Source organism: Ovis aries, chromosome 5 (assembly GCF_016772045.2).
Source record: "Ovis aries strain OAR_USU_Benz2616 breed Rambouillet chromosome 5, ARS-UI_Ramb_v3.0, whole genome shotgun sequence".
Taxonomy (NCBI): domain Eukaryota; kingdom Metazoa; phylum Chordata; class Mammalia; order Artiodactyla; family Bovidae; genus Ovis; species Ovis aries.
Window position 1 is genome coordinate 55829996 of NC_056058.1, and position 14078 is coordinate 55844073.

At 44.2% G+C, this 14078-nt stretch overlaps 1 protein-coding gene across 5 annotated transcripts in view; it reads right to left on the reverse strand.

The window, feature by feature from the left end:
- The window catches only part of PPP2R2B (protein phosphatase 2 regulatory subunit Bbeta), a 522252-nt gene that overhangs the window by 313866 nt on the left and 194308 nt on the right, over positions 1-14078 (reverse strand). For 2 of the 5 annotated variants that reach the window (XM_060415893.1, XM_004008931.6), the window contains exons 1-2: positions 10429-10621; positions 9719-9912 (exon numbers count right to left, since the gene is read on the reverse strand). The exons of 2 other annotated variants lie outside the window; for them this stretch is intronic. In XM_060415893.1, coding sequence (XP_060271876.1) covers positions 9719-9788 — 70 coding nt within the window. In that variant the 5' untranslated portion in view covers positions 9789-9912; positions 10429-10621. Of the gene's footprint in view, positions 1-9718; positions 9913-10428; positions 10622-14078 lie in introns of those variants that run through there. One more of the 5 variants, XM_042250617.2, reaches the window with a different exon arrangement.

The following is a 14078-nucleotide window of genomic DNA, read 5'->3' on the forward strand; positions in this document are numbered from 1 at the left end:
CAAGAGAATAAAAGCAACTAATTATGGTAGCAAGACTGAGAATAACATGCAAGTCTTCTCATGGGCATTCCAAACTACTGCCTAACAATAAAGACTGCACTGCCTTATTTTTCCTCTGTTCATTTTCAAATTCTTGATAAAAATTAGACCCTTTGTATCAGTAGTGATTCAAAGGAGAATTTCTTTAGAATAATGAATAATTTTTTCCTGTATCAATATCATGCCTTTTTTTCAAAACAGGAGTGTCCAGGTACTATACTGACAGACCTGGAAGTGACTTCTGTTCTGCCACCCACTCTTGGGTGACCTTGGACAAGGAATCTCACTGTTTCAAATTTTCACTTAAAGAGGTATAAGGACAGTATCAACGAGAAAGATACTTTAAATCTCAAGTTTATTTGTGGCACAAAGCAGGTCCTCCACGACTGCTAGTCATCAACATTGTCTTATATGAACACTCAAATCCACAGTGGTTGCAGAACATATATACTATCCACATATATATAGGAATGCCAGATATTTCTTATATTAAGAAGTTCAAGTTCATGAGGTTAAAGGACTTATCCAAGGTCACTTAGAGAATAAATGAAGGACCAGAGATACCTTCTTGCTATTTTGCTAAGAAATGAGAACAAATATCTTGGCTTTGAAAGATGATAAAATTAGGAAGGAGAACGTCAACAAGAACACACACACACACACACACACACACACACACACACACGAATAATCACTCCAGCATCTTCTATAATATAAAAAGCTGGAAGCAATTTTCCATCTGGCCACAAAGGAACCACTAAATAAACTATGGTATAGCCATACCATGGTGCACTAGGCAGCCATTAGAAAGAGCAAGGGAGATGTAGGTGTCCTGACACAAAAAGGTCTTTCACATACATCGTTGAATGGGAAAAAAACAAAGCATAAATAAAACAAACAATATGCATTCAGTTACATGAAAAAATAGTCTTTCCCTCAATGTGTATCTGCACCTGGATATGTAAATGTATGAAAATGCATACGAAGTTGGCTATGAGGAAGCTCAGCAACTATTGACAATGGCAACTCTGGACAAGGAAGTGGGTGGGTGCAGGGATGGATGGTGATCCATGCTTTGTTTTTATCTACTTCCATAAAGCTTGAATCTTTTCAAGTAAGAAGGCATTTCTGCATTATTTGCTTTATAAATAAAGACATCAAGGCAGAGAGGAACATGAACGACAACAGTACAGCTGTCGTGAACCAATGGTCCTCCTAACTTGGGTGTCCTTGGCCCCAACTTGACTTCTGCAAAGTTACATGAGCAAATGCTGTTCTCCTCAAGTTTCTTGTTCAGCTCTTCTCCTCTTTGGTAAAATACTTCCTGGTGGTATTTTGTAGTTAGGGGTCGAGGTTTTTCCTTTCAGACCATCTGGGAGCACTCAACATTTTGCGGCAATATCCCTCATTAGAACCGTTTACAGCTTTTCCATACTCAGCACCCTGTGCATCCGTTGGGGGTCACAGAGCTGAGTCCCCAGCATTAAGCAGAGGAGGTGACCTGCCATTCTGTGACTACTTCAGGTTCATTACTTAATGGATTCTCAGCAGTGAAATCAGCTATGCATGATGGAGAAGGCTGTCAGTAACCCAGTGTCAAGTACACCTTGAATACACGGCCTCATAGGTACGGTACTCTTCGGCACACTCCTTCTGGCAGACCTCATCCTTCTCATGTTAAAATCCTGCCTGCAGAGGGCCCTCCAGACCCTGGGACTCCATGCATCTTCTCGCCCCTTCATTTCTTCACAGTTGCTGGAATCAATCAGGCCTCTCTCCTCTACAGCATAGAAATGACAGTCTGACTTACCCCTCTACATGCCCATCCTTTTCCATTACCCACAATGATCCTTTCTCTAAAGAAACCATTAATACTAATTAGTTGTCCATGGATTTCACACATTCACATCCTATCATCACCACTCCCCACTATTTCAATAGTGAACTTGGAGCATAAGAATTCAAGGGTTCCTGGATTATTTATGACAAAACTCCTAGTGGTCTTGTAAAAAGAATCTGTGCTTCCAGTGGGAGGGTTATGTCAGGATTGGATTGTCAGGTCAGAGCTGATTTTTAGCTTTATTCCAGAGTTCTATTGGAAAGGCAACAGAAGGAAATTGGATGGTAGAAATGAAGTCTGGTGAAAGCAAATTCATCTTTTTAATGGGAGATAGGTAGAGAACCACTGGCCAACAAAAGTCCTTTGACACCCCTACCCTTCACTTCAATGCAAAAGGACATCAGCCATCATACAGCTGGCTCTGGTCCACTCCTTTCACTCCAGGCAATTACATGAGTTACCATCAGCTCTGGAGAAGAGATGCCTGGATGGTTCAGTGGAAACTTCATTGTGAGTGTCCTAGGTGGAGGGACATGGAGAGGGCTATAAAAAGCCAGGTAACTTTCATATTTTGATTGCTCAATTTCATATTTTCTTTCTTTTCTTATTATACACACGTGTGAGTGTGCTCAGTTGTGTCCAACTCCTTGTGATGCCAAAGACTATAGCCCGCCAGGCTCCTCAGTCTATGGGATCTTCCAGGCAAGAATACTGGCTGCTGCTGCTGCTAAGTCACTTCAGTCGTGTCCAACTTTGTGTGACCCCAGAAATGGCAGCCTACCAGGCTCCTCTGTCCCTGGGATTCTCCAGGTAAGAACACTAGAGTGGGTTGCCATTTCCTTCTCCAATGCATGAGAGTGAAAAGTGAAAATGAAGTCGCTCAGTCGTGTCCGACTCTTTGCAACCCCATGGACTGCAGCCTACCAGGCTCCTCCGTCCATGGGATTTTCCAGGCAAGAGTACTGGAGTGGGTTGCCATTTCTTTCTCCAGGGGATCTTCTTGACCCAGGGTTGAACCCACATCTTCTGCCTGCGTTGGCAGGGTGATTCTTTATCACTGTGTCACCTGGGAAGCCCTTATTATAAATAGAGGAAAATAAACCTACAGGAGTAAGTTAGCTAAGGATTCTGGCATCATCAGCTAGGGGAATTCAGCTCCCTCCCTGTGGAAAAAAGAGGAAGGCCCAGACACATGCACTGCCTTACTGGGAAGAGATGGACCAGGTGAACTGAATGGCCACCATGGGAATGTATGCAGAGTGTTGAACACAGCCAGCATTTTCCCCCTAAATTCCAAACAAGAGACAGCAGGGATGGGCAAAGAACTCTTGCCTAGATCCAGGCAGTCACTGATTCCAATCTGGTTCTGCCACTTACAAGTCTGCGACCTTATACATAAATGTCTTTGCTTCTCCAAACCTTGCAATTTCTTATTCTGAAAAATGCATCTAATGCAAGTATTCTCTCAGAGTTGCTTAAGGTGATGAAGTGAGTAAACCCGTGAGAAACATCTATGAAAATGACTGGAATGCAGACAGAACTGAAGAAACGTTCGTTCTCTTCCCTCGCCTAAGCATCTAAACTGGACCCTTAGTTTCTTCATAAATGCAAATGCTAGAATTTAGGAGTGTCAGTCTACAGCTGTGCTCTTTTCATTGAGCATTACCAGTATTTTGACAGGACTCGCCTAATATTATTCACCCCAGGTTTATTGGTACATTTCTGACCAGCCCTCATAAAGGGCTGGGATAGCCCCTGGAGACCTGAATGCTAATAATGAATACTTGCTAGTGATTTTCAATGCACTCTGGTTATTTCGTTTAGTAGCGGAACATTTCCTATCCCTGGAAAGGTCATTTATAATACTGTAAGGCAGCTTCTTCCCACCTTCCATTTCAGATTTTTCTGAGAATAGCAGAGAACTCAAACATTCATCCATATGCATTGGAAATACTATTCTGATCTTGCATTTGCATAAAAATACCAAAGCAACTTAAGGAACTATTAATACAAGGCAGCTCTCCATCATGACACATCTTTTTACTTTTCTGATGCCTTTTCATTAGCTTCTTATGAAAAGTCATTTTCACGTTTCTTCCTAGTTTTATTCATTATAGCATCCCTCTTTTCTTGACGGTGCATGGGATGGATAGGGAGAGAGGAGGAAGCAGGGGCCTTTACTTTCTTTCTTTGATTCTTGTGCCCCTAAAGAGCTGTAACATTTCACAGATCACACAGATCTCACGTTTGGAGACCCTGTGAACTCAACTCACCCAAGACTGGTTTCTTCTTATTCTATCACATTTCTGAGAAATGGCCATACAGGGTTATTTGAATAATTTAAGTGTGTGGTTAATTATGCTTATACCAAGGTACTCTGTTCTGTTATAATTTTGGCTTTATATGAAGCCAAGATCAGTTTCCTTGAAATTTTTCACCCACAGGGCTCAAACTGCTATGGAAGGCTCTTCTAGGCATCTCAACTGTTCACATACTATTAAGTGCCTTTAATATACCCACGACACCCCAAATTATGTATCTAGTCCAGATCTTTCTTCTGAGCTTCAGAACCAATATCCAAAGCTTACTTGATAGTCTCAATATGAGGCTAGATGACTCACACACCTCATCAGTTTCCAAAGTCGTTTTTCCAGTTTCAGTGAACAGCCCCATCATGCATCTGTCCTCATGGCAAGTCTTCCTTGACACCATCTCCATCATTTCTCCATCTCCACTTAGTCTATCACACCAAGTCAGCCTGATCCATTCTTCTCCTACAATGTATCTCAAATCTACGGAATTATCTCCATCGCTACTCGTGATACCATCCTACAGAACAGCTATGGCTTCCTAATTGTCTCCCTGCTTTCACTCCAGTTCACTTCCTAGCAAGCTCTCTGGCCCCACCCTACACAGCAGCAAGCCTGAGCTTTGCAAAAACCAACCTGATCATATTTCCCCCCTGATCAAAATCCTTTAATGGTCTTCGATCCATCTTTGGCTAAGGTCCAAACTCCTTATGGTCAACAAGGTTCAACGTGACCTAATCCCTAAATACCTCTCCAGTTTCTTTTCTGAAACATTATGAACATTTTTGAACAGATAGCAAAGTTGAAAAGAAAAATTTCAGTGGATATCCACTGACCACCTGGATTCTACCATTAACATTTTATATTTGTTCTATCATCTGCTTGTCTATTTATCCATTCCTCTCTCCTAATATTAATCTTTGTTGGTTTGGTCCATTCCAAAGTAAACTACAGGCTTCAGTCTCATGTTCAGTCCTCTTCCTCTTGTTCCCTACACTCAGCCCTAGGCATCTTCTCATTCTTTGAATCTGTCAGACTATTTTATATCTCTGCACTTTGGACCTACTGACCCTTTTACCTGAAATGTCTTCAGCTCCTTCCTGTTCATTCCTGACTTATCCCTTGGTTTTCAGCTTAAACTTTGTCTGAGGCAGTCCATGAGCCTCAATCTAAATTATATGTACCTTTCTCCTTTACAAATCATCTCAAGGCTTTTCCTGTGCTTTTCTTGTACTTTTCCTGAAAATCACTCATCACAATTGGAAGCTACACAATTCTTTGGAAAATTGTTCATTTAATGTCTACCTCTTCCACCAGATTTCAAACTCCATGAGAACAGACACAATGTACTGGAGTATGCAGGATCACTTCTGCAGAAAGTCAATTAATAGTTGTTGAAGGAACTAAAGTCAGAAAGCATCAACAGTTACATAGTAGTAATGATATCATATTAATATAATAACTATACATAGACTAGAGGTTAAAGCATCTGCCTGCAATGTGGGAAACCCTGGTTCAATCCCTGGACTGGGAAGATCTCCTGGAGAAGGAAATGGCAACCCACTCCAGTATTCTTGCCTGGAGAATCCCATGGACGGAGGAGCCTGGTGGGCTACAGTCCACGGGGTCACAAAGAGTCGGACATGACTGAGCGACTTCACTTTCACTTTCTTTCATACATAGACTAAGTAGATTTGTTCTTCTTTTAAAAATATGTACCAAGTAGTATGGGTTTTTAAAGGCCTCTAAGGAAAGACAGAACTTGCTGCCAGAATATAACCAGCAAGTTATTTTTGAAAGATATTATGGAAAAACCCGAATGAACTTTTCAGCCAACCCAATACATTAAGGCAAATTGCTAAGAGGCTATCCACGGCTACTGGATAAGCCAAGAAGAGACTGTGCTGGGTTTTAGGGATGTCTCTCCTATTTCCACTAGCCCTTCCCTCAAGATCACTCCAAATCAACAACAATGCAAGGAAAAACACTGTGCTTGCAATACAAATGCAATTTAAGTTCAAATAGCAACAGCTATAATTACTGAAGGCATCTGTCAAGGTCTGGCTTTGTATTAGCCACTGTCTTGAGTGCTTTTCCTACATTGAAAGTGAAAGTCTCTCAGTCACGCCCAACTCTTTGCAACCCCATAGACTATAAATTTTTTTCCCCTGTGGCATAGGTTCTGCTGTTATTCCCATTTTATGGCTAAGGAAATTGAGAAAAGAATAGTTAAACAACAAATTATCTGACTTCGCCTTCTAACCAGATTGCCATTCCTGTGAACTCCTCCTGTGTAGAACATTTATTCTGCCCCATGAGAATAGAAGTATTAATCTAGAAAACTCTGATTGCCCTATTGGAGAGGGAGTTTTAGTTGGTTCTAACAAATCAGAAAGATAAAAGCCAAGCCTACCAATGCTTTTCCTCCTGGATAACACTATATGGACATTCTCAAATGATCCCTGCAAAGAATTTTCCCTCAGAAGGGAACATTATTTACACACACAGATAAACCACTGTGATCTTCCTCATAACAGGAGCTAATAGTTAAAGAAAAATGAAGCTGTGCAGAATTTTCTGATAGAAGAGCACATCAGACAGTTTAGAGTCGGAAGACAAATTTTACCCTGACTGTGTGACCTTGACTAATTAGTGTCATCTCTGGGCCTCAGTTGCTCAGTTTTCTTATTAAAATTGGAAATCACAAGATCCACTTAACCGGGTGTGGACATATTGAAATGCTACTTACAAAAATCTCAGTACATACAGTGCTTGGACAAGAGAGATGCTCAAAGACAGCAACTTTTAAAAAAGGGAGGTGAAGGTGGTAACTTCATACTCAGAATAAAACAAAAGTTATAAGAAATGTTTTAAATAAATGTACATCATGCATTCTTTTCCCACAGAGAGAGACAGAGAGGGAGAGAAGACAGAAAAGCTTGGGAAAAGTGTCCTTTAGTATTTGCATTGCTCTTAGCTGGATGAACTTGCCTGCAGCTACCACTTATAATGCAAATTGAGCTTGGAGTCCTTCACACTAACTACACAGCAAAAACCTTTCAGCTTTAAATAGAATACTGCAGTGTGGAATGATCCGAGCAAAGGGAAGAAAAATTCAGACATAAATGCAAAGGAAATTTTGCAGGAAAAAAGAAAGCTGACATATCTGGGCAAGATAGGAAAATGCAGAAATATCAAAGAAGACAAAAGGAAAAGCAAAGTCTGTAGAGGACCTAGAAACTAATTCCCCAGAAGGTGGGTTTCAGTTAAAAAAGGGGAAGAGAACTTTGGGCAAGTCCCAAATGCAGAGGATTTTAACAAGGAATATTTTGATCTAGCGGTGTTCCTTCAAGGTGTGCTAGCACTTTTGAGGTTTTCATTAGAAGAGGAAGGATGCTCTTCTGATGAATAAAATGCAATTGGGAATTGCACGTAAAAAGACAACTTACATTGTCTAAGAACCATTTTTTTCTTTCCAGACTTTCACTAAGCTCAGGTTAAAAAAACAACAACAACAAATCTTGAAAATGTACTGTGAAATAAAGGTTTGTTTAGTTTTGAATGTAGTGGCACGGGGTTTGGGGTGGGGAGAGTGATCCAAGGAGGCTGATTTGGAAAGATTTTAGAAAATTCTTTGCTATAAACTCTACCTCATTTTAGGCTATATGAACCCAGATATTTTATCTGCAATCAGAGTCTACCAAAATGGCATCAAAGAGGAACAAAGATTAGGTCTATCTAAGGCCCTGAAAGCAATGAAGAATGCCATGTTTAACTCATTTCTTCATTTTACAGATGATACTCCTACACACATGACCTCAATTTTCCCATCTTCCTAGCTCAGTAAGTTTCCTTTGCCTGCACTTGGAGGCATCAGGCAATACAGAAGAAAATGTGAAGGCAACCCTCTGTCTTTGTTGTCTCAAACAACAACAAAAAAAAGTGTGCCCCCAAAGACAATGGACCCCAAACTAACTTCTTTTTGGATGCTATGCTCAGACCCAAAGCTGATCATATGCTACCTGGTGAGTCAGTGACAAAGCACTAAGACCGGGGAAGAACATCTAACAATCATGTTGTCACCAGGCAAGTAAAAAGACTCAGTAAGCATGGTGCTTGGTATGGGGCAGGGACAAGCTGAACATCTTAAAAACCACCTCTAAGCTCCTGAAGGCCAGAGCTCATACAGCTCTGCTTGATTTGTCTAGAACCACGGACATATTAGGCGTGATGCTCTCCAATGATGATGATGAATAAAGCATTTATTTTCAAAAGCGCTGAACATTCTACCTGAAACTTTCAGGGATGTTTATAGAAGATGCCACCTTTACCCCTAAACTGTGTGTCTTTTTCTTTTCAGAACTTGAACTCTTTACCACCCCCATCCACATTTCTCTAGTAGTCTTGATGCGATTAAATGTGACAGAAATTTTAGCATCCAGGAATAGCAGGAATCATCCGAAATGAACATGCCTTGCTACATGTTCCTAAAACCCTTTCACACACATTTTCTCACGTGGGTATTACAATGTGACCATGCAACATTGTACAGGAGTGCTGAAGGATAAAGGCCGACAGGTAGAAAATGAAAGCAAAAATGCAAAAGTTTTGGTATTTGGAAATGCCCCCACTCTCTATTCCCACACAAAAGGCAAATGAGATTCCACCTGCTGACTTTCCTTTCCTGCCTGTACCTCACTCAGGCTAATGTCAGAACAAGCTGGGGGAAAGGGAGAGAGAGAGAGAAAGGGAGAGAGAGAGAGGGAGAGAGAGAGAGACACGACAATTTCACCTCTTGGCAAAGCTCAGCTTACTGAACCCTCTTGCTTTCTGCTGGCTGTTGATTCAGCAGAAACTACTGCTGCAGAATTCATAATGGTGATTTTTAAAGGCCCCACTGATCGCATTGCTCGCCCCACGTGTCAGACTCATTCACTCGCCGCCCCAAAGCTGTTTCCCGAGCCACCTTTTTATATCTTGCTAATGCACTTCCAAAGGGAGAGAGGGTCGCCCTTTAGGGACGGGCCTTTTGGGCTTTTGATTGTCTAACCAGGTAACCCGGCCCGGGAGATTAACGGGCAGGAAATGAAACCATGCCCTCCCTTGCAGCCACTGAGAGACACATCATTCCGATCAGGGAGAGGAGGACCCATGGTCCTCTTGGGCCCTCTTCTTTCTTACCTATCCCCCACTTCACCGACCCCTGCACATATATTCGGGGAGGGGTCATCTGCTTTTGGGAGCGGGAGTCATTTTTCCAGCCTGGAGCCCCACCCTGAAAAACCTCATCCCCGAGGGCCATTATAACTCCCGCGGGCGCCGGGTCCACCTGCTGCTGAACACCCAGCTTGCCTTGCCGAGCCCGGATGGATGTGGGGCGCCTGGGCAGCTGCCCCTGCGGGCCGAGCCCCCGCCCCAGCCCCGGGGCCCGGAGGAGTCTGCGCCGCTACGCGCCCTGCCGCCCGCGGAGCTCAGCGATCCGCAACTTGCGCCCGGCCCCAGCGGCGGAATGCGGTGGGGCTGGCGTTACCTTCGGTCGCATAGCTGTGGTCGCGCAGGAAACTGTTGTTGATTTTGCGGGTATCAATGTCCTCCTCCATTGACAGCAGGCTTACTTGCGTGGGAACCAGAAGCCGGCAGACAAGTATCCATGTTCCCTCCCCGCAGCCAGTCTCACAGGAGAGGGGGGCAGGGGAGCCAGTGGGACTGCACCATGGTCCGAGCCTGAGGAGGAGACGGGGGAGGCGGAGAGAGAAAAAAAATAAAAACCCGGCAATGGAGCTGTCACCTCCTCCGCCCGGGATCTCCGAGGCTGCGGCGGCTCCTCCCGCGGTGCGCTCACTCCAGCTCCAATTCCCAGCGAGGATGCTGCGCCTGCCTCCGCCGCCTCCGCCTCTGGGGTGCCAAGATGCGCCGTGCCCCGAGGGGTCTGGTCCCGCCCGCCGCCCCGGGAGGCGCTCACAAGCGGGGCTGGGGAGATGCCCAACAGGTTCCCCTCATTGGCAGCCGCTCCGAAATGCAAAAAAGATCCCTCCTCCCCCCTGGGAGAGCGGGCAGCCGCGACAAAATGGTGCCTTTCTGGACCCGAGCTGCAGTGGCGAGATGGCAAGGGCAGGGTTCAGGCTGGCCCGGCCCGGAGGAGGGTGCTGGTCCCACGGGAGGGCGGCTCCGGCTGGCGGGGGCTCGGCAGCCGGTGGGGAGCTGGGCAGGGCGCTCGGCGGCCGGCGCCAGCGCACTCACCCTCACACCCACACGCGCGCACTCGCAGCTGCTGCTGCTGCCGCTGCTGCTGCAGGAGGCTGGAGGCGGCTGGTGCATTAAAGGCGAGGCTCCTCCCAACCGCGTCAGCAGCCCCAGGACTCTTTCCCCAGCAGCGGTGGTGGCTGAGGCAGAGGCTGCGTCTGCTCTCTGCTGCAGTGGGGCGCAAGCAGCCGCCAACCCGCACCTGGGCAGCGAGCATCCAGCTCCGCAGGTTGACGTGAAAAGCGTAGACGCGCTCTTCTGACCTCCCTCCCCGCCCAGCGCCACGCAGCTCAGGGCAGCGTTTACTCCGGCACCCAGAGTCCCCTAGCTCACCGCCTTTCTTCAGACACCTGTGCTCCAGGATAGCAAAGAGAAGGTTCCCATGAGCAAACAGGAAGTCTACATCTCAGCTTCTTTTGCTCACCCTTCTATCAAGCATAGGGTCCCTGGATGAAGGTCAAGGGTGAAGCCTGGGGTTCGAAGGCTCACCCAGAGAGCAGAGAATGCTCACAGCCTAGCTTAAGCCCTTCTCTGGGTTAGAAATAAATGGGGAATCAGAGGCCAGAACTTTTCTGCGGATAAGTGCTGACTTCTCCCTTGCAGAGAGTCAAAAATAACTTTTAACTGGGGGTATCTAAGTCTATACTAGCAGAAGGAGGAAGAGGGTCGAATTATGAATCTAGTCAACATGCTCTGAAAAAGTCCATATTCCCTAACCCTTTGCACTCAGTTTTGGTCAAACTGCTCCAGCCCCTCCGGTGGGTTTTGCTTGCTAAGACACAGCACTGCAGCAACCGCTGACATTTACTCTCCCGGTGAAAGGTACATCGGAGCCCTGTGCCCCCAGAGCGCCACTGTTTCCCAGGAGGAATTTCAAAGATCCAAAGAATATCAAAAAGTGGCCTGTCTTCCTACTTCACCTAGGAAGAAAATACAGAAGTCCGCCCCGCCCCCAATTTTCCCTGAATTGACAAATCGCAGATTTCATATTTGAAAGAAAATGAGATCATTACTGTTATGAAACAACAATCATTTCTGAAGCAACCCAAAGCACTAGAAAGTCAATTTGGACAAGAAATGTCCCTGATTTCCTCTTGTTGAAGGTATTCATTTCAGTGAGCGTCACTGCAGGGGAGACACATCAGCGAATGTTTTGCTCAGTTAAGCTCCACAAGTTTAGCTGGATGAGCCCAGAGGGATCTGTGAGTTAATTATATACATACAATGCTTCAGCTAACACAATTTAGAAAGTATTTGAAGTTCAAAAAAAAAAAAATGGGAAAACAAGTCCTTAACTGAGGTTGGGAATTGCCATTAGACTTCCATGAAGAAAACATTATTCTGGCAGGTGAAAAATGGCAAGGTCCTCATCTCCAGAAACCAACTGCTTATCTCTGGGAGAAGATAGAAGAAATATTCTTCGATATATAATATTCAGCTTACAAAAGACTCCATTTAATTCTCATCTGGTGATTAAGTCTTCCCTACTTCTTTGTCTGTGTGTGCCAAATTCACATATGAAATTCCAGGAAGAGATGAAGACTGATGTACAAATTGATGTAATCCACTTCAGTGCCAGTTGCCATGGCTGGTTCTTCCATGTTATGAGTCGTATCCATCACCAAGACTCCAGTGGTCAGCTCATCCGTAGTTATACAGTCCAGCTTCTCTTGCAGATTGGCATAAGGGGGTAGGGGGAGGGGGAAGAGGGGAAAAGCTAAATTCATCTTAAAGTGGTGAGAAGATATCTTGCTTTGAATCGAAATGACCTTTAGTTGCCACTGGAGACCTTGGAGTAGTATTTGAGATGAAAAGTGAAAGTGTTAGTTGCTCAGTTGTGTTCAACTCTTTGTGACCGCATGGACTGTAGCCTGCCAGGCTCCTCAGTTCATAGAATTCTTCAGGCAAGAATACTGGAGTGGGTAGCCATTCACTTCTCCAGGGGATCTTCCTGACCCAAAGGACTGATCCCAGGTCTCCCACATTGCAGGCAAACTATTTATTATCTGAGTCACCAGGGAAGCTATTCTTTCCCTTATCTTCCCAGGAGGTGGGCTATATTGGAACAGAGTTACAAGATCAACCAGGAAGGCCCAGGTTTGTTAGCCAGGCTGTGCCTGAGAAATTTTCCACTGTAACCAATGGCAGAAGTGTCCCTGCCAGAGATCAAACCCCTGGGTTTACTAAATTTTTCCTTCCCTGTTTTCTGCAAAATTCCTCTTGCATTTATTTTATTCAACAGTATAGACAAGTTTTTTCCTAAGACACAAGTTGTGGGGAGGCAAATTAGATGGCTATCCATTAAGTAGATAAGAAGACTCCAAGATTTCTATTTTGTGAACCATTCTTTTCAACTATGGACAGTGGGGAACTAGCCCCTCCAACCAAAACCAAGAAAAATACACCTGTTGGCTTTGTTCTTTAACACAACAATGTGCAATAAAGGAGCTCAGGAAGTGAAGGAAGCCCTGTGCAAGCCAGTGGTTGTAAGAGGACTACACAGACCATTTCTCAGAAGACTCACTGACCTTCTTTCTGTTCCTCCAACATGTCAAGTTCTTTCTAAAACCTTTCGGCATTTCCCCTTGCCATTCATTTCCTATTCCCCTTCCTTGTGTTCCTGGCATTCTTCAGCATTGCAGCTGACCTGTCCCTACTTTACTGAGGCATTCCTTGTCCTCCCCATATTCCCTTCCTTTGGAATTTTTTTGTCTGTACATCTTTTTTTTTTCCTCTTCATGGAACATTTGCATTTTGTAATAGTTTTTTACTTATAATTGTCAACCATTCCACTATATCTCTGCTATTAAGTATCTAGCACTTCAGTTCAGTTACTCAGCCATGTCCAACTCTTTGCGACCCCATGAACCACAGCACGCCAGGCCTCCCTGTCCATCACCGACTCCTGGAGTCCACCCAAACTCATGTCCATGGAGTCAGTGATGCCATCCAGCCATCTCACCCTCTGTCATCCCCTTCTCCTCCTGCCCTCAATCGTTCCCAGCATCAGGGTCTTTTCAAATGAGTCAACTCTTCACATCAGGTGGCCAAAGTATTGGAGTTTCAGCTTCAGCATCAGTCCTTCCAATGAACACCCAGGACTGATCCCCTTTAGGATGGACTGGTTGGATCTCCTTGCAGTCCAAGGGACTCTCAAGAGTCTTCTCCAACACCACAGTTCAAGAGCATCAATTCTTCGGCACTCAGCTTTCTTTAGCACTTAGTAGATGCTCAGTTATATTTACTGAATGGAGATAAATATTTCATAAATGAATGAGTAAATTACTGAATTTGTTCAGTGATATTTAGGTTTTAAAGCTCTACTTTTATTAAAATTCTTGCCCAACAAGAAAATGTGTTGTGAGTAAATTTCTAGATTGTAATGCCTATTCATATTGGAAACAATTGTCCTACCCATTCCTGTATGCATATGCAATGAAAATACTTACTGAGCACTTAATACATGACAAGAATTTTTGTAGGTACTGCGATACGGTTAGGACAGAGTTCCTTTCTTTCACAAAACTGAAATTCAATCATCTGATTTTAGAAATATGAGCTTTCTTACAAATACAACATGCATTATAAATTAACAGACTAGAGTATAATATTAAATGCCAAGGCTCTGCTATCAAGCAAAACTGATT